This window comes from Mizuhopecten yessoensis, unplaced genomic scaffold (assembly GCF_002113885.1).
Source record: "Mizuhopecten yessoensis strain PY_sf001 unplaced genomic scaffold, ASM211388v2 scaffold11033, whole genome shotgun sequence".
In the NCBI taxonomy this organism is placed as follows: domain Eukaryota; kingdom Metazoa; phylum Mollusca; class Bivalvia; order Pectinida; family Pectinidae; genus Mizuhopecten; species Mizuhopecten yessoensis.
In genome coordinates, this window is record NW_018408845.1 from 179,073 (window position 1) to 207,047 (window position 27,975).

The following is a 27,975-nucleotide window of genomic DNA, read 5'->3' on the forward strand; positions in this document are numbered from 1 at the left end:
TATAGTCCACAATAGTCTCTATTATATACTTGCCTTAATCCCTCAGACTTCCCTGTATAGCCCACAGTAGTCTCTATACTTACCTCAATTCCTCAGACTTCCCTGTATAGCCCACAGTAGTCTCTATACTTACCTCAATTCCTCAGACTTCCCTGTATAGCCCACAATAATCTCTATACTAACCTCAATCCCTCAGACTTCCCTGTATAGCCCAAAATAATCTCTATACTTACCTCAATTCCTCAGACTTCCCTGTATAGCCCACAGTAGTCTATACTTACCTCAATCCCTCAGATTTTCCTGTATAGCCCACAGTAGTCTATACTAACCTCAATCCCTCAGACTCCCCTGTATATCCCCCAGTAGTCTCTATACTAACCTCAATCCCTCAGACTTTCCTGTATAGCCCACAGTAGTCTATACTTACCTCAGTCCCTCAGATTTCCCTGTATAGCCCACAGTAGTCTATACTAACCTCAATCCCTCAGACTCCCCTGTATATCCCACAGTAGTCTCTATACTAACCTCAATCCCTCAGACTTTCCTGTATAGCCCACAGTAGTCTATACTTACCTCAATCCCTCAGACTTCCCTGTATAGCCCACAGTAGTCTATACTTACCTCAATCCCTCAGACTTCCCTGTATAGCCCACAGTAGTCTATACTTACCTCAATCCCTCAGACTTCCCTGTATAGCCCACAGTAGTCTATACTTACCTCAATCCCTCAGACTTCCCTGTATAGCCCACAGTAGTCTATACTTACCTCAATCCCTCAGACTTCCCTGTATAGCCCACAGTAGTCTATACTTACCTCAATCCCTCAGACTTCCCTGTATAGCCCACAGTAGTCTATACTTACCTCAATCCCTCAGACTTCCCTGTATAGCCCACAGTAGTCTATACTTACCTCAATCCCTCAGACTTCCCTGTATAGCCCACAGTAGTCTATACTTACCTCAATCCCTCAGACTTCCCTGTATAGCCCACAGTAGTCTATACTTACCTCAATCCCTCAGACTTCCCTGTATAGCCCACAGTAGTCTATACTTACCTCAATCCCTCAGACTTCCCTGTATAGCCCACAGTAGTCTATACTTACCTCAATCCCTCAGACTTCCCTGTATAGCCCACAGTAGTCTATACTTACCTCAATCCCTCAGACTTCCCTGTATAGCCCACAGTAGTCTATACTTACCTCAATCCCTCAGACTTCCCTGTATAGCCCACAGTAGTCTATACTTACCTCAATCCCTCAGACTTCCCTGTATAGCCCACAGTAGTCTATACTTACCTCAATCCCTCAGACTTCCCTGTATAGCCCACAGTAGTCTATACTTACCTCAATCCCTCAGACTTCCCTGTATAGCCCACAGTAGTCTATACTTACCTCAATCCCTCAGACTTCCCTGTATAGCCCACAGTAGTCTATACTTACCTCAATCCCTCAGACTTCCCTGTATAGCCCACAGTAGTCTATACTTACCTCAATCCCTCAGACTTCCCTGTATAGCCCACAGTAGTCTATACTTACCTCAATCCCTCAGACTTCCCTGTATAGCCCACAGTAGTCTATACTTACCTCAATCCCTCAGACTTCCCTGTATAGCCCACAGTAGTCTATACTTACCTCAATCCCTCAGACTTCCCTGTATAGCCCACAGTAGTCTATACTTACCTCAATCCCTCAGACTTCCCTGTATAGCCCACAGTAGTCTATACTTACCTCAATCCCTCAGACCTCCCTGTATAGCCCACAGTAGTCTCTATACTAACCTTAATCCCTCAGTCTTCCCTGTATAGCCCACAATAGTCTCTATACTAACCTTAATCCCTCAGACTTCCCTGTATAGCCCACAGTAGTCTATACCTACCTCAATCCCTCAGTCTTCCCTGTATAGCCCACAGTAGTCTATACTTACCTCAATCCCTCAGACTTCCCTGTATAGCCCACAGTAGTCTATACTTACCTCAATCCTTCAGACTTCCCTGTATAGCCCACAGTAGTCTCTATACTTACCTCAATCCCTCAGACATCCCTGTATAGTCCACAGTAGTCTATACTTACCTCAATCCCTCAGACTTCCCTGTAAGCCCACAGTAGTCTATACTTACCTCAATCCTTCAGTCTTCCCTGTATAGCCCACAGTAGTCTATACTTACCTCAATCCCTCAGACATCCCTGTATAGTCCACAGTAGTCTATACTTACCTCAATCCCTCAGACTTCCCTGTATAGCCCACAGAAGTCTCTATACTTACCTCAATCCCTCAGACATCCCTGTATAGCCCACAGTAGTCTATACTTACCTCAATCCCTCATACTTCCCTGTATAGCCCACAGTAGTCTCTATACTAACCTCAACCCCTCAGACTTCCCTGTATAGCCCACAATAGTCTCTATATTAACCTCAACCCCTCAGACTTCCCTGTATAGCTCACAGTAGTCTATACTTACCTCAATCCCTCAGTCTTCCCTGTATAGCCCACAGTAGTCTATACTTACCTCAATCCCTCAGACATCCCTTTATAGCCCACAGTAGTCTATACTTACCTCAATCCCTCAGTCTTCCCTGTATAGCCCACAGTAGTCTATACTTACCTCAATCTCTCAGACTTCCCTGTATAGCCCACAATAGTCTCTATACTAACCTCAATTCCTCAGACTTCCCTGTATAGCCCACAATAATCTATACTTACCTCAATTCCTCAGACTTCCCTGTATAGCCCACAGTAGTCTATACTTACCTCAATCCCTCAGACATCCCTTTATAGCCCACAGTAGTCTATACTTACCTCAATTCCTCAGACTTCCCTGTATAGCCCACAGTAGTCTATACTTACCTCAATCCCTCAGACTTCCCTGTATAGCCAACAGTAGTCTATACTAACCTCAATTCCTCAGACTTCCCTGTATAGCACACAGTAGTCTTTACTTACCTCAATCCCTCAGACTTCCCTGTATAGCCCACAATAGTCTCTATACTTACCTCAATTCCTCAGACTTCCCTGTCTAGCCCACAATAATCTCTATACTTACCTCAATCCCTCAGACTTCCCTGTATAGCCCACAGTAGTCTATACTTGCCTCAATCCCTCAGACTTCCCTGGATAGCCCACAATAGTCTCTATACTTACTTCAATTCCTAAGACTTCTCTGTATAGCCCACAGTAGTCTTTACTTCCCTCAATCCCTCAGACTTCCCTGGATAGCCCACAATAGTCTCTATCCTTACCTCAATTCCTAAGACTTCCCTGTATAGCCCACAGTAGTCTATACTTACCTCAATCCCTCAGCCTTCCCCTGTTCTCGTTCTGTCTGTTTCTTCAGTCGTTTCAGGTTTTTCACCATAAGATTTTTTCTGGTCAACTGTAAGAAAACATCTATTGAAACACTTTGTCTTAAGCAGATTAAAGCTTCGCGATATATTTTTTTGTTTTAGATAATATCACATTCATTTTTTTTTTTTATTAATTTCAGTTCCGATGAAGGACTTAATTAACTGAAAGTGTTTAGTCATTTTAAAAAGAAGAGCACTGCACATGGATACATAACATGCCTGTCCATACACAAGGGGCAATAACTCTGGAATGCATTGATGTCAAAGTTAAAACACAAATTCATTTGAGATCTTTGTTAACCAAATACTTGAATACATGAAATTTCATCCAAAAAAAGAAAAATTAAGCTATATATAGAGTGATGACAGAAATTTTCTATCTATAAAAAGTTATCTTGACTTTGGATCCATGACCCCGTGACACACATTACACACTTGAGGAATTTGTAACATATACTAAATCTTTCTGTAAAGTGAGCTATGATGCCAAAGTGACAGACAAAGTGACCTAGATAACACCTTATGTCCCCTACTAGTTCATGGTGAGGTATGAAATGTGCTTCATCAATATAACTTTTATTCTAAATAACATGAAATTCATTCATGTGTACATCAAGGGCTGGATAAAATCAAACATTACCTACCTCATAATGGTTGCGGAAGTGCAGGATTTTCTGGTGTTCATGGAGGAACATGGTGTCATAATTCTGATGTAGCCACTCTCGGTCACACCAATAAAAGTCCCAATCACCATCACTGTCAACACCACAAAACCTTAAGTATTATAACCACTGTCAACACCTGATATAAAGTAGTATACCAAGGGGAGACAACTACTGTCAACACCTGATGTATTGTATTACACAAACGTTCTTAAATGACCTTAGCTGTTAATAGGACGTTAAACAAAATTAAACAAAACTAAAGTATTACACAAAGGGGAGACAACTACTGTCAACACCTGATATATAGTAGTATACAAAGGGGAGACAACCACTGTCAACACCTGATATATAGAAGTATACCAAGGGGCAACAACAACTGTCAACACCTGATATATAGAAGTATACCAAGGGGTAACAACCACTGTCAACACCTGATATATAGTAGTATACCAAGGGGAAACAGCCACTGTCAATACCTGATATATAGTAGTATACCAAGGGGAGACAACTACTGTCAACACTTGATATATAGAAGTATACCAAGGGGAAACAGCCACTGTCAACACCTGATATATAGTAGTATACCAAGGGGCGACAACCACTGTCAACACCTGATATATAGTAGTATACCGAGGGGCGACAACCACTGTCAACACCTAATATACAGTGTTATACCAAGGGGAAACAACCACTGTCAACACCTTATATACAGTATTATACCAAGGGGAAACAACCACTGTCAACCCCTTATATACAGTATTATACCAAGGGGAAACAACAACTGTCACCACCTGATATATAGAAGTATACTAAGGGGAGACAACTACTGTCAACACTTGATATATAGAAGTATACCAAGGGGTAACAACCACTGTCAACCCCTGATATATAGTAGTATACCAAGGGGAAACAGCCACTGTCAATACCTGATATATAGTAATATACCAAGGGGAGACAACTACTGTCAACACTTGATATATAGAAGTATACCAAGGGGAAACAACCACTGTCAACACCTGATATATAGTTGTATACCAAGGGGAAACAACAACTGTCAACACCTGATATATAGAAGTATACCAAGGGGCGACAACCACTGTCAACACCTGATATATAGTATTATACAAAGGACAGTCAAGAACTCTCAACACCTGATACATAGTTTTACACAAAGGGGAGACAATTACTCTCAACACTTGATATATAGTTTTACACAAGGGGAGACAACTACTATCAAAACCTGATATATAGAATCGCACAAAGGGGAGACAACTACTCTCAACATCTCATATATAGTATTATAAAAAGGGGAGACAACTACTCTCAACACCAGATATATAGTTTTACACAAAGGGGAGACAATTACTCTCAACACCCGATACATAGTTTTACACAAAAGGGAGACAACTACTCTCAACATCTCATATATAATATTATAAAAAGGGGAGACAACTACTCTCAACACCAGATATATAGCATTATACAAAGGGGAGATAACCACTATCAACACCTGATATAAAGTATGGTGTATTATGCAAAGGGGAGACAACCAGTATCTTTTACAATTTGAAAATTATCCAATAATGTTGATAATCACCCATCATGAGTTTGGGGATCTTTTTCTCCCACAAAGTTCAGATATTATAACTATATGTTTCTCTGTGGAATACATTATTCCTGTGTTTCTCTGTGGAATACATTATTCCTGTGTTTCTCTGTGGAATACATTATTCCTGTTTTCAAACAGGGAAACAATTGCCATGAACTATGACGTCACAACGGAAGATGACACCCCAAAGCAATATTACTTGACCTCATAGTTAGAAGATTGACCAATGAAATAGCACACAGGGTGTTACCACCTAGTGGGTAATCAAACAGGTTTACCAACTACTAGCAGGTTTATCTAATGAGTTAGGAGTGATGAAACCTATAGTGGTTGTCGGAGAAACTGTATTATTGTACCAAATGAGATATACACAAAGACAGCTAGACAACTAAATGTTTTAATCACAATCACTGGCTACAGTAAGACCACTCCCCTTAAATGATTGATCTTGTCTCATTTGCATATTATCTATGAAGTAGACATAAAACTCTATAATATTTAGAAAAGAAAGTGGTAAAAATAGACATTTTTTTTAATTACAGACACGAAATAACCAACAGCTGAAATGAACAAATGATTAAATATGAGAATTTGAATTTTAAATCTGATCTTGTACATGCAGGCTCATTCTAGGTTATATTCAACAATCCAATATATGTAGCACACCTTTAACTATCACTGAATTAAATCTTTGTAACAGTAGCGTATCAAAATCTCACTCAGATTCTTCTTTATTTAGCAACACTTATCATCCATCATTAAAAAGTACCTGATAAAGATTTATGGCATTAAAAAATTGTCATGTTCATATCATGATCTGTTCTGATTACATCAGAATAATAACATGTGATTCAGTAATTTACATCAGTGATTCAGTAATTACACATCTGACACAGGCCAATCCATTAAGTCTAGCTGTAAGGCTTTCACCAACACATGTCAGAACACACTTATTGATCGTATACCTGTAGGCCATCAAACATCTTGCTAATTAATAAACACTGGCAAAAATCATACAGATCATTTGGAAAAAAAACATCAAACATACACAAAATCTGAGGAGTTATAATCAAAATTCCAAGCTGTCTGGAAAAAAATCAATAACAAATGCACAAAGATGAAGTACAATTGGAATACTTACACTTCATTGTAGAGTTATTGGCCCTGAAAGCCTACAGTTAATGGCATCAACAGTATCATAAATGTCAACAGAGTATCCAAATGATAATGGAATTAAAATGGAATCACAACGTGTGACCGTCAATCCTGGAATCTTAGTGGACCAGTTACAACCAGAGGAGGAGGTAAGTAATACTGTCACCTGTTATCAGCTTTTATGATGGACACAGATTTCTGCAGATTTTCTACAGTAGGAATGTAGTAGTGATGTGGGCAGGATAATGCTGGTTTTAGCACTTAACTATCAACAGATACTTGTGTATAACAATTAAGACACCTACACATGTTACTAACATATATGACATAAATACACAAGATGCCTCTTTAATTAGATGCTACAAAGTGTACGCTGTGATTACATTCAATGTCCATGTATGAAGTTCTTTGGGACAGGACAACACATTTCATCTATTACACATGTACATGTATATATATATAGTTATTCTCCACAATGATAAAGAGGTATGCATTTTGCAGCCAACAATATAGAATTCTATTTCTAGAGGGCTTGGTTTGAAAATAATTTTTATACACAACTAGTCATTAAATTAGATTTTGCAGGATTTAATTTGGTAATTTGATATACCAATGTATTAACATGATTTGCAAAAATATTAACACCTAAAAATATTAACTGTAATTAACACGCCTGTTACATTGATATAATGTATATTGATATATTTTTGTGGTTGTTGCAATTAAAATTCTGCCAAATGATACATTAGGCTGTAAACCTCAGGTGGGTATAAGACCAACAACATGAAATGTCATCTGCCCAAGGAATAATGGCTTTAGAAGACGGGTTAGTATCATGTGAAGTAGTAGACCCACACAGTGACAGTATTACAGTTAGTACGGTGCCCGTCACCCTTTCTTAACATGCGTTCTATGTACAGGTGTTGGAGAAAACTTTGTGTGACACAAATTGATAGACAGTTTTAAAATCTGGACGAGAAGAAACATCTTCCTGGTTCCAAAAGGCAGACATCATATGATTTTGGATTCTTAAGATGTGCAGTCCACTACAGCATGCCTACCATATCAACTACTATGTGGTTATAATTTCATAACGGTTTGTTATTTTTTGGCTTCCTGATACATATGGATCTGATCAACCAACTGCAAACCATAAATGAAATATCTGTATTTTCTCTATAGTCTAGGTTCCAATTGGCACTGCTATGATGTACACTAGACACCCTGGTGATACAAACAACTGTTTTCCAGTTAATTATGTTTCTCCTTGTGTCTATTTATCTGATTCAAAAGAAATTCAATTCAAACGCAGAATACCACCCATAATGTCCAAAGATGATGGACAATTTTTTGTAGTCTTTAATATTTCTGTTTGTTTGTTATTTAGCTAAAAGTATGCCAAACAGACTTGTGTAAAAAGTAATACAACAGTTACGTAGTAGCTAAATGATTATTTGTCAAGTATTTCTGTGTAATTTTGTATTTGTTGTAAATTTGTGTCTTGAAAATATGACAAATTGTATTGCCTGCCCTGTTCCTGCTGTTTTTCTGCTTATGTATCAATTTATTTTATGATTCACACAGTCATTATTACTCATAATATCTACCGGTGTATGAACAAATATGTGTATCCTTTTTCTAATTACCATAAATACATGATATCTAGCTTGTTTTACCTGTGATCTATGTTAGAGTTATCTCCCTTTCTTCATTTATGTTATCATTTAATCAACCAAATCCAAACTAACAAGCATATAAGACTTACAAGTGTCTTATTAAAAATCGTCTTTAATAGGAGACACATCACCACAGTACTGCAAGCCTTATATCTTAAATACTAAATATCACAGGGTCACGCACAGGGTCACGCACATCTTCAGCACATGCAGGCTTGCCAGAATCAGTGACACTATTTTCAGAATGCCTTAGTGTCAAAGGGATCCTTCAGAATCAATGGCACTTTAATTTAGGTCTGCCAGGGTTAGGATCCACCAGTATTAATTGATCTACATGTATATACATTGCAAGTGATGAAGAAGTATGTACATTGCAAGTGATGAAGTAAATTTAAAGTGTCCATAAAGGGAACTTAAATTGCTGAAATGTTTCTTGTTGTCATTCTGTAGGTCTACAATTCTAAAACCAATCTGACATAAGCAGAAATATATACAAGCTGATTCAAGTACACTGGCCAGCTAAGTCTGGTTGTGGAGAGTAGTATTAAGTGATTTATAGCATAGTATATGTAGTCGGATTACTATATCACAGTGGTCACTGCATAGTGTACATGCTCATCCGCTCACCATTTATTATCTCTATTAAATATTGAGATACGTATACATGCAATATACATAAAGCAGGTTACTTATGCATACATAGGTATCAAATATAATGAATTCCTCCTGGAAATGGTTAATACAAGCTGAAGATTATATTTGCTAGGCTCTTTGTAATAAAGAAAATTATATTTGACTTGATGAACAGAGAGTGATTGTTGACTGAATATAGCCACAGTGACAGTGTTGATAACTGTAGTTTGAGTTAACATGTACAAGGTTGTGTACTTGTTTATGATGAAACCTGCATATATATTTTGTAGTATATCAAGTATGAGTGCACCTTGCTTCATATCACATGTGAGTGTATTTTGGTGATAGGTATACAGCACCATTTACTACCTGTGTTCAACTATGGTAGCTACCATTTTACATAGCAGGGTCCAACTTTAAACAGCTATATATTTGTATGTAGTTAAACTTTTTAAAGTTACATATGGTAGATCCACCATTATAAAACTAAACTAAACTAACTTATAGTTACAACTTTGTTTAGCTTCATGGTAAATTTGAATTCATAGCTTATTGGTAGCTACAGCTTTAGAGAGCTGTGTGATAGCTACACATTTATACAGCTACATGGTGGTTACACCTTTACACATCTAGGTGGTAGTGGTTAAAATTTCATACAGCTATGTGCTTATGGGAGCTGTATACATATATGTAGGTACAATGTAGGTCCCAGGTCCCACACGTTTATAAAGCTATGAGGAAGATTAAGTTTTATACAGCTACCATGTTATTATTTCACCTTTATATAGCTAGATGGTACATATGATGTAGCTGTATTTTTATACAGGAATAGCACTACAGTGCTAATGTTTTATTGTTTTAAACATGCGATGTAAATAAGAATCCTTGTATCTTGTATCTTGTATACAGCTATGTGATAGCTACATCTTTATATAGGAAAAACACTAAAACAGCTTTTCACAACAAAACAGTTCCCTTAATTTAGCTTACAAACTGCCACTTGATAAATTCCTTGCCATTATAAACCACACAACTATACATTCAACTTGGCTTGTGATGTTGTGTCAAACACTAGCAGCATACCATTTTATCATACAACCGTATTTTTGTTTGTAGGAAAACTAGAACAAGACACACAGCCAATAGCTTTACAACATATACAATTCATACAGGAATCTTCAGGCTCAAACCAAACAGTAAGTGGTCTACTGATTAACCTTTAGGGCCGAGCACAGAACGTGACCCCCAAAAAGATGCCCACACAATACGGAATATACTGTTACACAACGTCAAGGTTAAACATTTGCACAAAGTGAATATCAAGTATTGGTTACAAGGTGAATGTCATAATTTGTTCAAAGCGAAGTTCAGATGCTTGTTACAAGGTGATCAAAGGTCAAATGTTTGCTCAAGGTGAAGGTCAGATGCTTGTTACAGAGTGAAGATCATATAACTGTTGAAGGTGAAGGTCAGACGCATAACAATGTCTGATGCAACAGAAAACCTTACCTGTTTCTCTGAATGGGGGGTACAGGTTGATAGCTGGAAAGAATTAGGTTGTCAAATATACATTGTAAGTGCATGGCTATTATGTAGGTCTAGGTAATCCCTTGGCTTAGCTCATGATGTGTATCAAATCACAATTATATTAAACCCAATACATGTGATACAAATACTTGTACAAATAAACCTGTAAAACAGAAAAAATATAGCAAAGTAGCACTGCTGAAAAAGCAAATGAGCTTGTTCTAACAACAGCTATGGTGGTGAACACAATCCAAAGTATGGATGGGAGATTATACCTTAATGCTGCCCACTTTCATAATTGTTTTTTTATTAGCTCTCCTGTTAGAAAATCAGAAAAGCTACAATCCTTCAGAAAATCATGGACTTTTTAGATATTCCATTAACCTGAAGCTGTGTTCTGTGATTTGTGAAGCAAGATGTCAGGGGTCAAACTGACAAATGGAAACATGATGGTAAATCTGAAAGAGAGGTTTTAAACTTAAAACGCAACATGTTTATTTGCACTAAAGTGATTGAACGGGAAATAAATATCCAGGCCAGGCTAAATGATAAACACAACAGTCATCACTACTATACATGTAAATAATGTACATACAGCTAGTCTTTTAGGGGAACAGTTCTGATTTTTGTTTTTTCAAAAGTCAATTTTACCTGAGAACAAAAGAGGCTCGACTGATAAGGGTTGATAGAACATAACATTTATATATATTTTACAATTACAAAATACCACTATAACTATCAACAGATACTTGTGAATAACAATTAACACACCTTCACATGTTACTAACATATATGACATAAATACATAAGATGCCTCTTTAATTAGATGCTACAATGTGTACGCTGTGATTACATTTAAGGTCCATGTATGGAACATCAAATCAAATAATGACAATTATTTAATAGAAGATGATAATATATTATTTGAAATTCAAATCTATCATCAAACTCATGTTAATATATTGATACCATACTTGCGAACTTTTTGAAACTTCCATGGGGATATTCTACATGCTTGATATCAAAACATAAGTATAATGGGTGTATACACCCCCTAGAGACAAAATATCCCTTTAAAATTACATATTTTGAGTTGTTCTTTCAGATGAAATCATTAGATCTTAGAAAATAGAAGCAGTTTAGCAAATTCACTTGTTGAAAACACTAAGTTTAAGGGTCCAAAATCGGGAGTCTCCCTCCTAGATAGGAAGGGTTGGCAAATATGTGATACAGTCAAACCTGTGACCATCTGTATTAAGAGACCACCTGTATTTAGAGACCACCTGTATTAAGAGACCACCTGTATTAGAGACCACCTGTATTAAGAGACCACCTGTATAAGAGACCACCTGTATTAGAGACCACCTGTATTAAGAGACAACCTGTATTAGAGACCACCTGTATTAAGAGACCACCTGTATAAGAGACCACCTGCATTAGAGACCACCTGTATTAAGAGACAACCTGTATTAAGAGACCACCTGTGTAAAAAGATCCCTTTATGGATTTATTGTGGTTGGTCTCCTAATGCAGGTTTGATCTATTACATGTAATGTTTACATATATGCTGATTAAATAAATGGAACATAAAGAAGAAATAGGGTCATGACAAGGGGTGACACCTAGTTACTTAGTGGTCTGGACAGCCAGGTGAGCTGAAAAAATCACAACAGTGGCGAAAACACTCAAGACAAATTGAACTGTGCATACTTTATGAAAAATTTGAAGATTTACCTTACTTACTATAAAACCTTGTTCATGCAGAAACACATCATATCAATCTGTCTTTCACCTCATTCTAGTTGAACAAGACTATTTAAAAACAGATGTATTAGATAAACACGGCTTGAAAGTTGTTAAGACACATAAATAGAATATGGTAAAAAAAAATAAAAATTGTAAACTTTATTTATCTGACCATTTGGGTAATCATATTGTGTCCAGACCACCTGAGGCTCCACCACATTGTCAAAGACCGGTGATGTAAACGGGTGCATTGTCGTGAAATAAAGCTTCATGCTTAAGTATGAATAAGCAGCAACAGTTTGCTTACTCCTAGTAACTTGATCCAGTAACTTAGTTTATATTTATAACTGTGATTATGTAATGATCTCGAGTTATGTGCTTCATATAGAAAGTTAAATAAGAAGTTGGAGACATGAAATAATTAGTATTTTAAGTAGTGTTAAATTGTGTTCACTGTGTGTTCTTGAGCACCGCACACAACCAATGTGTATGCTTGTTATTGTTGTAACAAGATCATGTTTTAAACATGACATATAAACCAAACTAAAGTCATCTTTGAACTGTGATTTTGAAGTTTTAAACTGGAATATTAATCATATAAGCTACATCTAAATTTTAAATAGTAGCAATATTTCACAAAATATAAAGAAAATGTGATTTTCCTTGGATACAAACTTTCACTTGCCTATGTGGTAATTCTCTAGCTGGACACATAGACACTTTTCTAAGAACAACTGATTTCCTTTGAATGATTTCAGTGACATTTTACACCCCTGAAGGTCTGGGATCAGGAAGAGAATAAACCTGCTGTTACCCACTGCATGATCATAAAAGGCGACTAATTTGGGAACCCCTTGCAGAATTAGGAATATATTTTTGTGCCATCTACATGGCGACCAAAATAAATCAGTTGCACTCATTGCAATAATTGGATCATCTTTATATTTCTGTTTACTTCTAACTACCTTTTGTTTCATAGCGCCTTGCTTGGCTACACCTCACTTTTGGCTTTAATGTTGAACGTTCACCCAGGTGAGGAAGGCAATGGCCAGACAAACCAACGTCCTTAAAAATGGAAGTTGTTATTGTCTGCTAAAAGTTCAGCAATTAGGAGAATGGCAACAAGTGGTTCCCCCATTGTCTGTATAATGTGACCAGGCAGAATGCTGTGCTGGGTGCCTTTGGCATGGTGTTTTAGTGAGGTAGCACCATAAAGTCGGCATCAGATCCTTGCTATCACAAGGAGGAAGTTACACCAACATACCCTGCCTCCAGCACACATACACACATACACACATACACTACACATATGGGGGCACGTCCTTAAATGACCTGAGCTGCTAATAGGATGAAACCCTGTAAAATTAAACCCAACTATGACTTTAAAATATTATACATGAACTTTTCTTTTCTTTTGAATCAAATCAGAACAATCTAATGCTACCTGGCAACAGATTGATACATATACCCCTGCAGAAAAATGGGAACATTAAGATCATAGTCACTTAAGCTCTGGTCTCATATGAAAGTCAACTCCTTTTGTTTTAATGTAAGAAACAGAGTTGTTTCCCTTGGTTACTATTTTGAGGAAGTGTAAGTTATATCTTATCTTTACTTTGATGATTATATAAATCATGAGATATTTCTCTAACTACTAAACTATACTGTGATGACCTTTACTCTTTATCAGACAACTTTACCGATTTGTCATTCCATCTTACACATGACAAATTGTATTATGTCATCATGATCATGAACTTCAAAGATGCATGACTTCATTAAAAAACATCCCTCATGTAATTGTTTCAAAAATGGATATCTTTCTTCCTGTCAGCTGAGGAAAAATTGTTTGTCAATTAGTATAAGCTAAAATTATTAAGATATATTTACTAGATATACAAAGAGTACATAATTTATAAGGCAAGAAGAGGTTTGTTGAATAAAAAAGTATATATTCAGTAATTAAAGTGTCTGTCACAAGGAAAGTAGAAAGATTGACATGTAAATGAGCCACAGTCGCAGAATCCACAGGTATTAACAGAGGAAACTGGCTTTGTATACAGTTATACACAGTATATGTATAGAGATGGTTATTGTAGTATATCTCAGGGTAGCCAGGAGCTTAGTTTAGACAGGACACAGAGAAACGTTTCTAATATATGACTACACTTTGCATGCATATATGTCGATATGCCAAGTGGCCATGTTGGTAAGTCTATAGTATTTCGACTCACCCAATTCTGTTGGGGACCCCGCCCGATTGTTGTTGGGGTCCCGCAGTCTGGGACAACACGGTTGATTTAGTACTGTAACCATTGACAACAGTCAATTCATTAAAAAAATAGCCCTTCACAGTTTTACATACTGAGTTTTAATGACAAGCTTATCTAATAACAAAACAAAGGTTCTTTCAACCTAAAACAAAGGTTTACTGGTCCAGGACCATAAAATGCTTGTAAATAGAAAATGATGAAACAAGAGGCCCAAGGACCTTAGCGGTCACCTGAGTAATGTCATAGGTACTGGTAGATCAATTTCATTGTTGAGATGTGATGGTGAAATCAGCATGTAAACTAAGTGAAATACGATACTTGTCATGTCATCAAAGGATAAGAATTTTTAAGTATTGGTTAATTTTCCCTTTAGGGCCCCGCCTAGCTCCTGGGGATGGGGCAGGAATCCCAATTTTACAATTTGAAACCCTCATCTACCAAAGATGAATCTGGCCAAGTTTGAATGATTTTCTGCTGAAAATAGATAAAATATACCCAAAGTGTTATTTCCCTAAATAAACTGTAGTAAACTTTACCCCCTCCCTAAGGGAGAACGGATGGCTCGGGGGTCCTGAAATTTACACTCTAAACAAAGCCTGTGATGATCTTTCCGTCCATGCGTCCAGAAATTGATAGTACCTCTGAGTCTGGAGAAGAAGATTTTTGAAATATTGGTTAATTTTCCCTTTGGGGCCCCGCACTTGCCCATGGGGTTTGGGTAAGAATCCCAATTTTACCATTTGAAACCATCTACCTCCAAGGATAATTCTCACCAAGTAAGAATAATTTCCTACAGAAAATTGTCAAAATATACACAAAAGTGTTATCTCCCTAAATAAACTATAGTAAACTTTACCCCCTCCCCAAGGGAGAACGGATGGCTCGGGGGGCCCGAAATTTAAATTTAAACAAAGCCCCTGATGATCTTTCCATCCATGCAGAGAAAATGACTATAATACCTCTGTGTCTAGAAAAGAAGATTTTTGAAATATTGTTTAATTTTCCCTTTGGGGCCCGCCCTTGCCCCAGGGGTTGGGGTAGGAATCCCAATATTACAATTTTGTAGCCTTATCTACCAAGGATGATTCTGACCAAGTTTGAAAAAATCCATCCACTGGTTCTAGAGAAGAAGTTGAAAATGTAAAAAGTTTACGCCCGATGGACGACGACGGACGGAAAGCGATCAGAATAGGTCACTTTAGCAAAGCTCAGGTGACCTAAAAATGGGGGGAACTTCCTATTAATACAATATATAGATCATTGTGGTACTCTTGGATCGGCCATTGATAAAGAGTACTCAAAAATTGTAGAAGATACAGACAAAGGAATCTAATCCTTAACTAGACTTCACATATATGAACACTGATTCGCCAAAGCGGCCATTTTTGTAAGCCCTGTGCGTTGACTCACCCAATTCTGTTGGGGACCCCGCCCGATTGTTGTTGGGGTCCCGCAGGCTGGGAGGACGATGTTGGTTTAGTACTGTAACCAGTGACAAGTGAATTTATTCAAAATGTCCAGAAAAGGACCATCTCATAGAGACGATAGTTAAACAGCTCAATGAACAAATACCCCAAACAGTAAACTGACATTAGAAATCTAAACGCCAAAAAGTTCATTATATATGGTTAAAAACGATTTTTTGCACGAAAGAAAATTTAATTTTTATGTATTTTTCATTCCTATTAGATTGCTGGTAGATACAACTTAAAGTAACTGTTCAAATTACAAATATTAAACATAAGTTCATTTTTAAATCAAATCAGTGCTGAAATCTTACAAAATACATGTATTGACTCAATATATAATTCATAATAAGTTTAATTTTGAGCAACAAGCTGCAAAGCTTTATAATTTATAAAATGGGCTGCAATATAAAAATGTATGCATAAAGCCAAGTAAATTGTATTAACAATTTAAGAAAGTCATGTAGCGCCATTTTATCAATTTAATTCCCATTTATTTATCCAGTAAATTTTAGCTTAAAAGCCTGCAACATGTGCACAGTGCAATGACTAAAACTCTTCTACATGTAATATGACATTCAAAAGCTTTAATTATGTTTCAAAAAAATTCAATTGTTGTTAAGAAAAAAACCACAATATTTTATTGTAAGAGAAGTTCATGCTTTAGAGAAATTTTGAAGGAGAAGACAACTACTATCTAATAGTCTTTAACCCTTTCACCCCTATGTAATTTCAATAGACTCAACTATGCATTGATATGGATGAGCCCATTATGGGCTACAGTGGTAGGGCCACCTTTTGACTGACAATAAAGGTGGCATTGTTAAGAGATATGTTACATTACTACAAATGTCCTGAGAAGGTTAATTTCAAAGTAAAGGTATGCTTCAGAGATTTAGAAAAGACTTTTTTAAATATAAAAGAAGATGATGTTACACTTTGATAATTTAGAGATACTGGTAATAAATATAACACTGAGTTAGATAAAGTCATTTTTCAGAGATTTAGATATTTGTTTTTTAACAAGGAGTTTAGTAGAAGATGAGTTATTATTATTTATTTATACAAACTGAAAGAAGTTGTGCTTCAGAGATTAGAAAAGGAAGTGATCCCCATTTTTAATGACAGTGGCCATATTAATTACAGAGAAGAATTTATACTTTCAAAATTTTGTATAGATAAGAAATTAGAATAGTACTACTGGTATATATACCCCAGAGTTAAACTACAAGTATATAATAACAATCACCACAGGAATTTGAAAGATAATAACCAGGCCAGCTACTAATGCACATGCTCAGCTGCCAGCCAATCAGAGAAGCCGACACTCACCCAGTTTTACCCCCGGTGGTGGCGGGGGAGTTTTGTGTGTTTGAGGGAGTGGTACCTGTGGAACTGTAACAAATAATAAGTTAGGACCAACAACAAAATAACAGGATATTAGGTGGACATTTTCAGAAACCTACACCAGTAGCCAGTTGTCATGACAACTTTATGATATAACTCTATCAACGGCCATCATTAAGTCATACCTCAGACTTCCAAAATCGGTAGACAAATTAATGAGATATTTCTAAGGATTGGAACATACATATCAAGAAACTGGTAAAGAAGTGTAAAAATACATGTTTGTATCACAGTACAGTACAGCACATTGCATTGGTAACCTCCATGCCCTGACCAGGACGATACACATAGACATTTTCTTGAAGTTGATTTTAGCTACATTCTGGTAAATAAGAATTTCAAGCATAACTACTGTAGAATAAAAAACAAACATTTTCAAAATACTTAGCGAATATGTTAATCTCATTCTGTGGAAAAAGTTGATGTAAATTATATTTTAAAAACCCAATGTAACTGTAGAAATAACGTAAACACAGAAAACTGTCTGTGGGTCATGCAGTATATAACTAGGAAGGTTGTGGAGACTCACCCAGTCTTATTCCCTTTCCCTTCCTGTTGTTGGGTCGAAGTTTGGGAGCTGGAACGTAAAATACTCAACATGCTGGTTTACTATTGTCACTCCCTCGAAAACTTACATACCATCTGTCATCCTCATCACTACATATAAACCTGTTATACATGTACCATCCCTCTATCATCACCACATCAGAAACTCTCATACCCTGTTATCATTGTCACTGCATTGACAATTTATACTGTATACCCTGTTACTTCATTTGTATAAGTTTCCAATGCTTCCCTTTAAAATGTCATTGACACACCATCAACGTTTGACTTCAGTGTACGTTGTAAATTGCAGTAATATAGCCAATATTGTCCACTGAAACCATTTCGCAAAATATTCAACTGTCAACAGAATCAATTGCCTCACCAGATAACTAAAAGATTCAAGAAATGACAAATACTGATATATATAATGAATGGACAATTATTTTGCCTTAGATTAACCAACTGAGATCAAACATTTATAATCTGGACACAAAGGACTATCTGTACATCCCCTTGAGACATGGTTGCTGAGATAGTTCTGAAGAAATAATTTGTATTGGAAAAATTCTTACTTCAAGACATACCACAATTACTTAATATTTTAAAACCAGTATACCTAGCTGTATATAGGTGACTTTCCTCAATTATTTAATCATCAAAAGTCACTGTTGATGTTTTCTTCTGGTTATGTAAATCACTTTCAGAACAATATTTTTTTAACTAAATTTAAGTTGACTAAATAAAGGAAGTAAACCAGGGGCGGGTCCAGGTGAGGGTGTAATGGGCGTACGCCCCCCCCCCCCCCCCTTTTCAAAAAAAAACAAAAAACTATTGTCATCTGCTAATATTGTATTAAATATGGCAATTTATCATATTCATTAATAAAACACATTCTCTGATTTCTTTTTATACTGATTCCCCCATCCGATGGGTGATCCGTAAAATTTCGTTTCTCCGCCGTATTCGACTCTGCGATTAGTATCCATTGTTGTTGACCACGTGATATAGTGAAATCGTCAAAGATGTCGACGTCAAAACAAAAGCGTCAAAAGACCTTAAAATCATATCAAGATCCATCCAATCAATTTAATATACCATAGACAATTAATGGAGAGAATTCAGCATAAAAAATGTCAAACCCTGACACTTTAACTATAAAATATACATGCTCCAAGTCAGGAACCGTTACATAACATTAGTGCATTTCACAATTATTTTATGTTTTTTTGCAAAAAAAAGCTCCAAAAAAGATTTGATTCTACGCCCCCTCTTTCAAATATCCTGGAAACGCCCCTGTAAACATCTTTCACCAAGGTAATTATGATCTGAGAACAATACATGTTATCCCAGTACCGTTATAGAAGGGAGAAGTTTAGTACAAGGGATTCAAAGAAAGGATTTATTGCACAAATTAAAAATTCTTAGCAATTTAAAGACATATGAAATTTGATACAATCAAAAAGGACTGAACTGTTATTCAACTTTAATTAGCCTATCCTATGTGTACAGGTTTTAGGTGGATGATTCTGAAAGAATCAAACACATCAAGAAGAGAACTATATGATTTACATAACTTATCAAGATTCTTGCCTAAAATATTTCCGATTTGTGCACAAAAAAAGAAAAATTGAATAACATTCATTTACTCTACCTCAAACACTTACAATTTTTTTAGCGAGTATTCTGATTAAGATAAATGAAATTCTAAAATTTGAAAACTATAATTTGACATTTTATAAATCTAAATAGAGAATGCAAGAAAGTGCTAACTCAATATACATTTATCAATCGGCATATATGTGCCTTGTAGCTCAATGCATGTTAATTTAGACCACTTTCTGAGTCAAGTTTGATGTAATTTTAACAGGCCTAAATAAATATAGCTTTATAGGTCTCCAAGACAACAGAAGATAGATTGGGAGAACAATAGACTTCCTCTAGAAGGACACCAGTCTATCAAACATTCACTACCTCGTAGATACCTGTACCCAATAGTCAACCAAGGTAGATTGGAAATAAGAAACTGGGTAAAATGTCATGTACGAGAACACAAGAATCACTTGAGCATTACATATGCTAGTATGTCATTGGAATTAAATGATAGTGAAGTGGAAGCTAGGATGAGGTATATGAATCATATGACTATGACAAGTCTGTCAAGGTTTGTTAGGCTTTAATTGTGCTTAATCAAGTTATGGTAGTAACTAAGAGTTATACTGTGTGTGCTAGTATGAGGTCATGGTGGAAATGTTACTGTGACACCATGGTAACTAATGATGTCATAGAACCTGATGTATCCATGGTAACCATGACAACAGATTACATATTACTAAATATGTAGTATCATACGTCTGATTTTACATAGATTAATATCCCAGTACATGCTATATATGGTGTCCATGGTAACAGTGTTGCTATGGTAACCTATCACTCACCCAGCAGCAGGTCTACCATTTTGTTGAACATTTTGTTGTTGGCTGTTTTGACTGAAATCATCAGATAATATTTGACATTTTCTACTTCCCTTCTTCAATAAATATTCTGTAGCTAAAGACACACACAAAGCACATCCAACATATACTAGTACACAAAACTTGTACAAGTGATTGTTTAATGTGTACAACACAGGTGTATATATATATACAAGTAAATATCTTATAGCTTACTGACAACACAAACCAGACATCATGCTTACATTTCAAAAATGTTATTTTGTTAATCAGTACAATTCAATAATTAACACCTAAACTCTAGTCTGTGGCTTTTAAAATTTTAGTATTGAATAGTGACATTTCAGAGCTGCTAGGTTGTTGCAGGTTAATAAGCAAATATATATCAAAATTCTTTCTTGATTACAAATTCACTACAATTTCAAACTAAGAAATTCAATGTTGTGAGTAAATATTCAATATGGATCAATTTTAACTTGTAAAATGTTTGTTTCTGATCAAAATCTGTAAAGTTAATAGTATTAGGTAATAGTAGTCACCAAGAATTTCAAATCTTGTATTCTGTATAACACATAGTTATATTATCCACATGGGCACTCAAACAAGTTAGAAACAGGTTTTACATGGTAACTTACCCTGGTACCTCCTGCCATCCTGGTCGGCCTCGTAATACATCTAATATCGTGTTCTGTAGGGAGCATTTGAACCGAATCTCTCGATCTCTGTAAAAGTAGGAAATAGTTCACATCAACGGTACACGCAGTATAGAGTACCTGGCTATCGTGGTTCCGGTCTAATGTTAAGGAAATGCATTTGTAAGTTTGTGGAAGAACACTCACTTTCTGTCTGTCTATACGTCCATGGTTAAATGATTTTAAATTAGTTTTATACATGTATTGAGAAATAATGCCAACTGTGAAATAGAAAATATGTATTTCAAAGGATTAAATTTTTCAAAGTTTATTTTCATGAATAACATCAACAAAATATTATTCATATGTATATATTACATGTAAAAAATATGTATTGAATGAATTACAAGTGGAAAATAAGAGGCATGTTATTATGTGTAAACTGACGAAAGATTTGAATTGCATGGTAAGACTTGCACTTTCAATATTATGATATTTACCACTGAAAAAAATAATATGATAGTGTTGGTTTTTCCAGCATCAAAGTAAAAATATCTGGGCAGTAACCAGGATTCAATGCATAGAGCAGAACCCAAAGGGGAGAGTACTCTCAACTCTGAGTATTAGCCAGTTTACAACACAAAGGGGAGAGTACTCTCATCTCTGAGTATTAGCCAGGTTTAAAGGCATAGTTTACAACACAAAGGGGAGAGTACTCTCAACTCTGAGTATTAGCCAGGTTTAAAGGCATAGTTTACAATACAAAGGAGAGAGTACTCTCATCTCTGTGTATTAGCCAGGTTTAAAGGCATAGTTTACAACACAAAGGGGAGAGTACTCTCATCTCTGAACAGTAGCCTGCGGAGGCTTGAAGACACACAAGTCCAAATCGAAAATTACTCACAAACAGTAGCTACAATTTTGGCATAGTTAAGTAGCTGCAATTTAATTTTGCTATCGACATTTTTTTGTGTCTGTTTTTAAATAATTAACAGATATGATCACTTTCAATTCAAACACACATAATTTGTTTATGCTATCACACAGTAGCCTTATTATATATATAATCTAATCAAAGACTTTGAAAACATTAGAGAACAATATTGTTGATTACCGGTATAAATAAATTACACTTGTAAAGATAAATATGATATTCATTACCCAATTATTCCTCGTGCATTTCTTGATGCTTTACTTTGCATGTAGCCTGGGACCTAGAAAATAAAAAGCAATTTGAATAAAGCAGATTGTTTGCATTTAAAAAGCTTCTCTATCACAGAGCTTAAACTTTATCATTTGTAAGAAACTTTCTTTCTTCAGATCAGTTACTTATTACCATAGTTAAGCTACTCTAATATGACAGATTACATTGATAACTTCATATTACAAGAAAAGAATTTATTTAGATTGAACTTTTAAAAAACAGTAAACTTTATATCAAAATACATCATCAGTACTCAGTTAGCAATGCATATTTGAAATGGGTATCTGGATTGTGACAAATTATTTATTTAATCAGATGGAGCTTTCCATTTGTACTGTACCATATTTTGCACTTTTAATAACAATTTATTAAAAACTAATACATCATGATACCAGAGACACCTTACAGAATGTTACAGTAACCAAATATGTACTATAGTTTCGTTACAGCCCTATATACATACAGGAGTCACCATACAGAATGTTACACTGACCAAATATGTACTATAGTTTCGTTACAGCCCTATATACATACAGGAGTCACCATACAGAATGTTACACTGAGCAAATATGTACTATAGTTTTGTTACAGCCCTATATATATATACAGGAGTCACCATACAGAATGTTACATTAACCAAATATGTACTATAGCTTCGTCACAGCCCTATATACATACAGGAGTACCCATAAAGAATGTTACATTAACCAAATATGTACTATAGTTTCAGTACAGCCCTATATACATACAGGAGTCCCCATACAGAATGTTACACTAACCAAATATGTTCTATAGTTTCGTTACAGCCCTATATCCATACAGGAGTCACCATACAGAATGATACACTAACCAAATATGTACTATAGTTACGTTACAGCCCTATATACATACAGGAGTCCCCATACAGAATGTTACACTGAGCAAATATATACTATAGTTTTGTTACAGCCCTATATATATACAGGAGTCATCATACAGAATGTTACACAAACCAAATATGTAATATAGTTTCGTTACAGCCCTATATATACAATGTACAGGAGTCACCATACAAAATGTTACATTAACCAAATATGTACTATAGTTTCATTACGGCCCTATATACATACAGGAGTCACCATACAGAATGATACACTAACCAAATATGTACTATAGTTTCATTACCGCCCTATATACATACAGGAGTCACCATACATAATGTTACACTAACCAAATATGTACTCTAGTTTCGTTACAGCCCTATATATATACAGGAGTCTCCATACAGAATGTTACACTAACCAAATATGTACTCTAGTTTCGTTACAGCCCTATATATATACAGGAGTCTCCATACAGAATGTTACACTAACCAAATATGTTCTATAGTTTCGTTACAGCCCTATATTCATACAGGAGTCACCATACAGAATGTTACACTGAGCAAATATGTACTATAGTCTTGTTACAGCCCTATATATATATACAGGAGTCCCCATACAGAATATTACATTAACCAAATATGTACTATAGTTTCATTACGGCCCTATATACATACAGGAGTCACCATACAGAATGTTACATTAACGAAATATGTACTATAGTTTCATTACAGCCCTATATACATACAGGAGGCACCATACAGAATGTTACACTAACCAAATCTGTACTATAGTTTCGTTACAGCCCTATAGATATACAGGAGTCACCATACAGAATATTACATTAACCAAATATGTACTATAGCTTCGTCACAGCCCTATATACATACAGGAGTACCCATAAAGAATGTTACATTAACCAAATATGTACTATATTTTCATTACAGCCCTATATATATACAGGAGTCACCGTACAGAATGTTACACTAACCAAATATGTTCTATAGTTTCGTTACAGCCCTATATACAAACAGGAGTCACCATACAGAATGTTACACAAACCAAATATGTAATATAGTTTCGTTACAGCCCTATATACAAACAGGAGTCACCATACAGAATGTTACACTGAGCAAATATGTACTATAGTTTTGTTACAGCCCTATATACATACAGGAGTACCCATAAAGAATGTTACATTAACCAAATATGTACTATAGTTTCAGTACAGCCCTATATACATACAGGAGTCCCCATACAGAATGTTACACTAACCAAATATGTTCTATAGTTTCGTTACAGCCCTATATTCATACAGGAGTCACCATACAGAATGATACACTAACCAAATATGTACTATAGTTTCATTACAGCCCTATATATATACAGGAGTCCCCATACAGAATGTTACACTGAGCAAATATATACTATAGTTTTGTTACAGCCCTATATATATACAGGAGTCATCATACAGAATGTTACACAAACCAAATATGTGCTACAGTTTCGTTACAGCCCTATATACATACAGGAGTCACCTTACAGAATGTTACACTGACCAAATATGTACTATAGTTTCGTTACAGCCCTAGCAACCATTTGTTATAACACTTATAGTAAATCACAAGAGAAAATATGGAAAGTATTGATAAACTTAACTACATAGCGGAACTGAACCATATTGTAGGTTGATTGCCGGCGACCAGGTAGATCAAATGGTTAGAATGTCTTTCTCAGGTTCAAATCCCAATCTGGTCATACATTTTCCTTTTAAAACTATAATTTGTTCCTCGTAGTCACTTCCCTGTTATCTAGCCAACATATGTGATACCTACCCTGGTTGTTTTGGACATCTTTGTGCTGTGTAAGTCTGCCTCAATTCAAAATGTAAGATTTATCATCAGGATCTGCAGATTGTCACTTGATCCTAACTATTCAGTCCTACAATAGGAAAAATATCACAGATTCAAGTAGATTAACATCTAGTACAAACCAAGAGTAATACCGCAGGTTTGTCCTTCTTAGGGAAAATATGGTAAACAGTGATATTAAACCGAACGTAGTGGAACTTGAACTTGAAGCTTTCTTTTTTTCAAAACAGTTATTATGAACCTTCTCATGACAATGACAACTTTTAATAGCATACTGCGATATAATAATACAAATAGCATTTTATATAACATTTCACAAAGGGGATTTAATATTTTATAATTTGCTTTATTTTGGATGGAGACTCCAAATTTTTACAAGAATTCTCTAGTACTACATCATTGTTTTTGCTCAAATTTTCAAACTAAATGCACAGAACTGCTTAAACTAGGTCATTTGTTGTATTTCAAATATTGTTTTGAAAGTACTTTTAGAGATTTTATATTTTGCTTCAAACTTTATCCTCTTATGAAGAATTTCATAGGTTGACATATGCATGTATGGGTTTTATCACATTTTCAAGTATTGAAATGCACGTGTAGCGGAACTGGACTGGGTCGATCATCTGCGACCAGGTAGCTCAATTAGTAGAGCATCCCTCTAGAGTTCAGAGGGTCCTGGGTTTGAATCCCTGTCTGGCTCTGTGCATTTTTCCAACTCTGGTACACATGATTTTATGGAACTCAAATCCATATAAATTTGTCTCAAGTTTGATTTACCTGTGTCTTTCCTCTGAAATTAAAATAACTATGAAAATCTTGAATTCCGTTTAATTTTAATATGTTATATGCATTTTTAGTTTAAAGAAATTGAAATTAATGTAGGCTAATTGTCGTAAAAATAGCTCCACAGAGCTAATGTTCAATGTTATACTATATACGACACTAAATAAAGCTTCTTGTATCTTGCTAATTAGCTTTCAAATGACCACTTTTCAAGACTCGGTAACTATCGACGCGCCCTGTAATGCATTGTAATGTGACAAGTTGGATAGAACCAAAATAAATTCAAAACTACAGCAGACCTACAACGAAAGAAATTAAGATGTACAAAGGATGAAATAAACTGAAAAGCTCGTACGCATCACATCGATCGCCCATGATAAAGGGAACATGTAGGCCTATGGAAACCTCTCCACGAGCTTCAACTTTGTTGGATTGTTTACTTGGATTCGGTGTACACTGATATTCTTACCCCTTTGTAATTATTCCCTAAATCGTATTCATTAGAACGTTTGGTAGACTATAACATAACGCATTTTTTACTATTTAACTTTTCTATTTTTTCTTTAATTTATTCTTTAAACGATAGAACAAATTAACCCCATACTTTTGATGATTCAAAAGGCAAAATAATTATGATTATGGCATATAAGAATACGTCTTGAAATTGTAGTGACACCGGTTGTTATAAAGGATAACTTCCGGATAAACATTGATGGTTCCGACGACATCACTTGAGTGTGTTCCCTCATAAAACTCATGTAGCGGTTATACGGGGCTGTCCTCAGTCCTGTGAATCAGGTAAAGCTATGTGTAGTAGAACTAATCGAAGCAACTGTCATTTAATAAACAATGAATGTTTCTGTCTCGTGATTTTGAAACGAAAACTTCTCCCAGTTTATCTGTTTATAAATGTCAACTTCAAGAACTTGCTACAGAACTAACAGGTCCAGTACAGTCTGCCGATAAAGACCTAAAGAGCTATGTTCACCTATAAATTATAGCTGTATTGAGCTATATTTTCTTAGATTTCAATTTTCATTAAATTAAAGCAAAGTCGCATAAAACAATAAGGTTTATGGTAATGTTGACTACAAAAAACATATTTTCATTTTTCATAGATGTAAAATTTGCGATTTTATTACATCATTATTTTTTAAAAAGAATACTTACATTGAATGTCTTTTTTTATCAACCTAATGATAAACCTTTTTTTTTAAAGCGACTTTGTTTTGTTTTCCTTAAAAAAGAAAATCGCATGAAAATAGCTCAAAAGACCTATTTCAGATAGGTCAATAGAGCTATTATAGGTCTTTACAGCTATATAGCTCAATCAGCAGAGTGTACTGGACCTGACTAACACACTGTGACGAGTCGTTCACCTCATTTTCCTTACGAACATCCTTTGTAAATGCATACAGAGAGAGGGAAAAGTACATAAATGAACATTAAAAATAAATTGAAATAGCCAATGATATGAAGATAAAGTTGATTATAGAATTTTAAAAAACCCAGTGAAATATAGTTTAACTGAAGATTCACTGGAATGTAGTCCATAGTGCAATTCACTGTTCCTAATCATTATATGATATGTGTACGTAAAATACAAAGCTTATTTATCACATTTGACATTTACAGGACACTGAACAGGAGGCAGACATGGGGTGTACGCTGAATAAGAAGGTGCTAGGTAGTTTTTGTACTGGCTGGATCCTGTGTATCCTAGGGGCAGTGATGATACCCGCCGTGAATTGGATTATTAAACAGAAAGTAGAACAGGTACATCAATATACACATGTGGTTCTTAAAGTTCTATGGCTTTATGTAAAAGTGTTGCCTACCTACTGTAGTTTCATCTCAACCATATGGAATAAATCTAGAACTGTTGAGTTATAGAGAGATGTAAATCTAAAATGGCCGTGGGACAAATGTGTGGCACCATATAGGGGACTTAATTACTGATTGTGCAACAGAAAAGAGATATTACCACGAGTCATATAACATGATTATAACAATAACATGTCCTGCCATGAGTCATATAACAGGATTATAACAATAACATGTCCTGCCATGAGTCATATAACATGATTATAACAATAACATGTCCTGCCATGAGTCATATAACATGATTAT

The 27,975-nt window shown here is 35.5% G+C and overlaps 2 protein-coding genes across 16 annotated transcripts in view; one reads left to right on the top strand and one right to left on the bottom strand.

The window, feature by feature from the left end:
* LOC110464784 (probable tubulin polyglutamylase TTLL9) overlaps nucleotides 1-26,290 on the bottom strand; it is a 34,066-nt gene extending 7,776 nt beyond the window's left edge. The window contains exons 1-12 of one of the 15 annotated variants that reach the window (XM_021520190.1): nucleotides 26,201-26,290; nucleotides 25,027-25,132; nucleotides 22,289-22,341; nucleotides 21,131-21,217; nucleotides 20,481-20,531; nucleotides 18,026-18,073; nucleotides 17,422-17,484; nucleotides 16,034-16,105; nucleotides 14,585-14,656; nucleotides 10,587-10,619; nucleotides 3,984-4,095; nucleotides 3,283-3,368 (exon numbers count right to left, since the gene is read on the bottom strand). In XM_021520190.1, coding sequence (XP_021375865.1) covers nucleotides 3,283-3,368; nucleotides 3,984-4,095; nucleotides 10,587-10,619; nucleotides 14,585-14,656; nucleotides 16,034-16,105; nucleotides 17,422-17,484; nucleotides 18,026-18,073; nucleotides 20,481-20,531; nucleotides 21,131-21,217; nucleotides 22,289-22,341; nucleotides 25,027-25,044 — 695 coding nt within the window. In that variant the 5' untranslated portion in view covers nucleotides 25,045-25,132; nucleotides 26,201-26,290. Of the gene's footprint in view, nucleotides 1-3,282; nucleotides 3,369-3,983; nucleotides 4,096-10,586; nucleotides 10,620-14,584; nucleotides 14,657-16,033; nucleotides 16,106-17,421; nucleotides 17,485-18,025; nucleotides 18,074-20,480; nucleotides 20,532-21,130; nucleotides 21,218-22,288; nucleotides 22,342-25,026; nucleotides 25,133-26,144 lie in introns of all 15 variants that reach the window. The other 14 variants (XM_021520191.1, XM_021520192.1, XM_021520194.1 and 11 more) reach the window with 14 other exon arrangements.
* LOC110464786 (lysosome membrane protein 2-like) overlaps nucleotides 4,937-27,975 on the top strand; it is a 70,999-nt gene continuing 47,960 nt past the window's right edge. Inside the window, exons 1-3 of the mRNA XM_021520206.1 lie at nucleotides 4,937-6,917; nucleotides 26,516-26,643; nucleotides 27,481-27,621. Of these exons, the coding sequence (XP_021375881.1) occupies nucleotides 27,502-27,621 (120 nt within the window). The 5' untranslated portion in view covers nucleotides 4,937-6,917; nucleotides 26,516-26,643; nucleotides 27,481-27,501. The remainder of the gene's footprint in view (nucleotides 6,918-26,515; nucleotides 26,644-27,480; nucleotides 27,622-27,975) is intronic.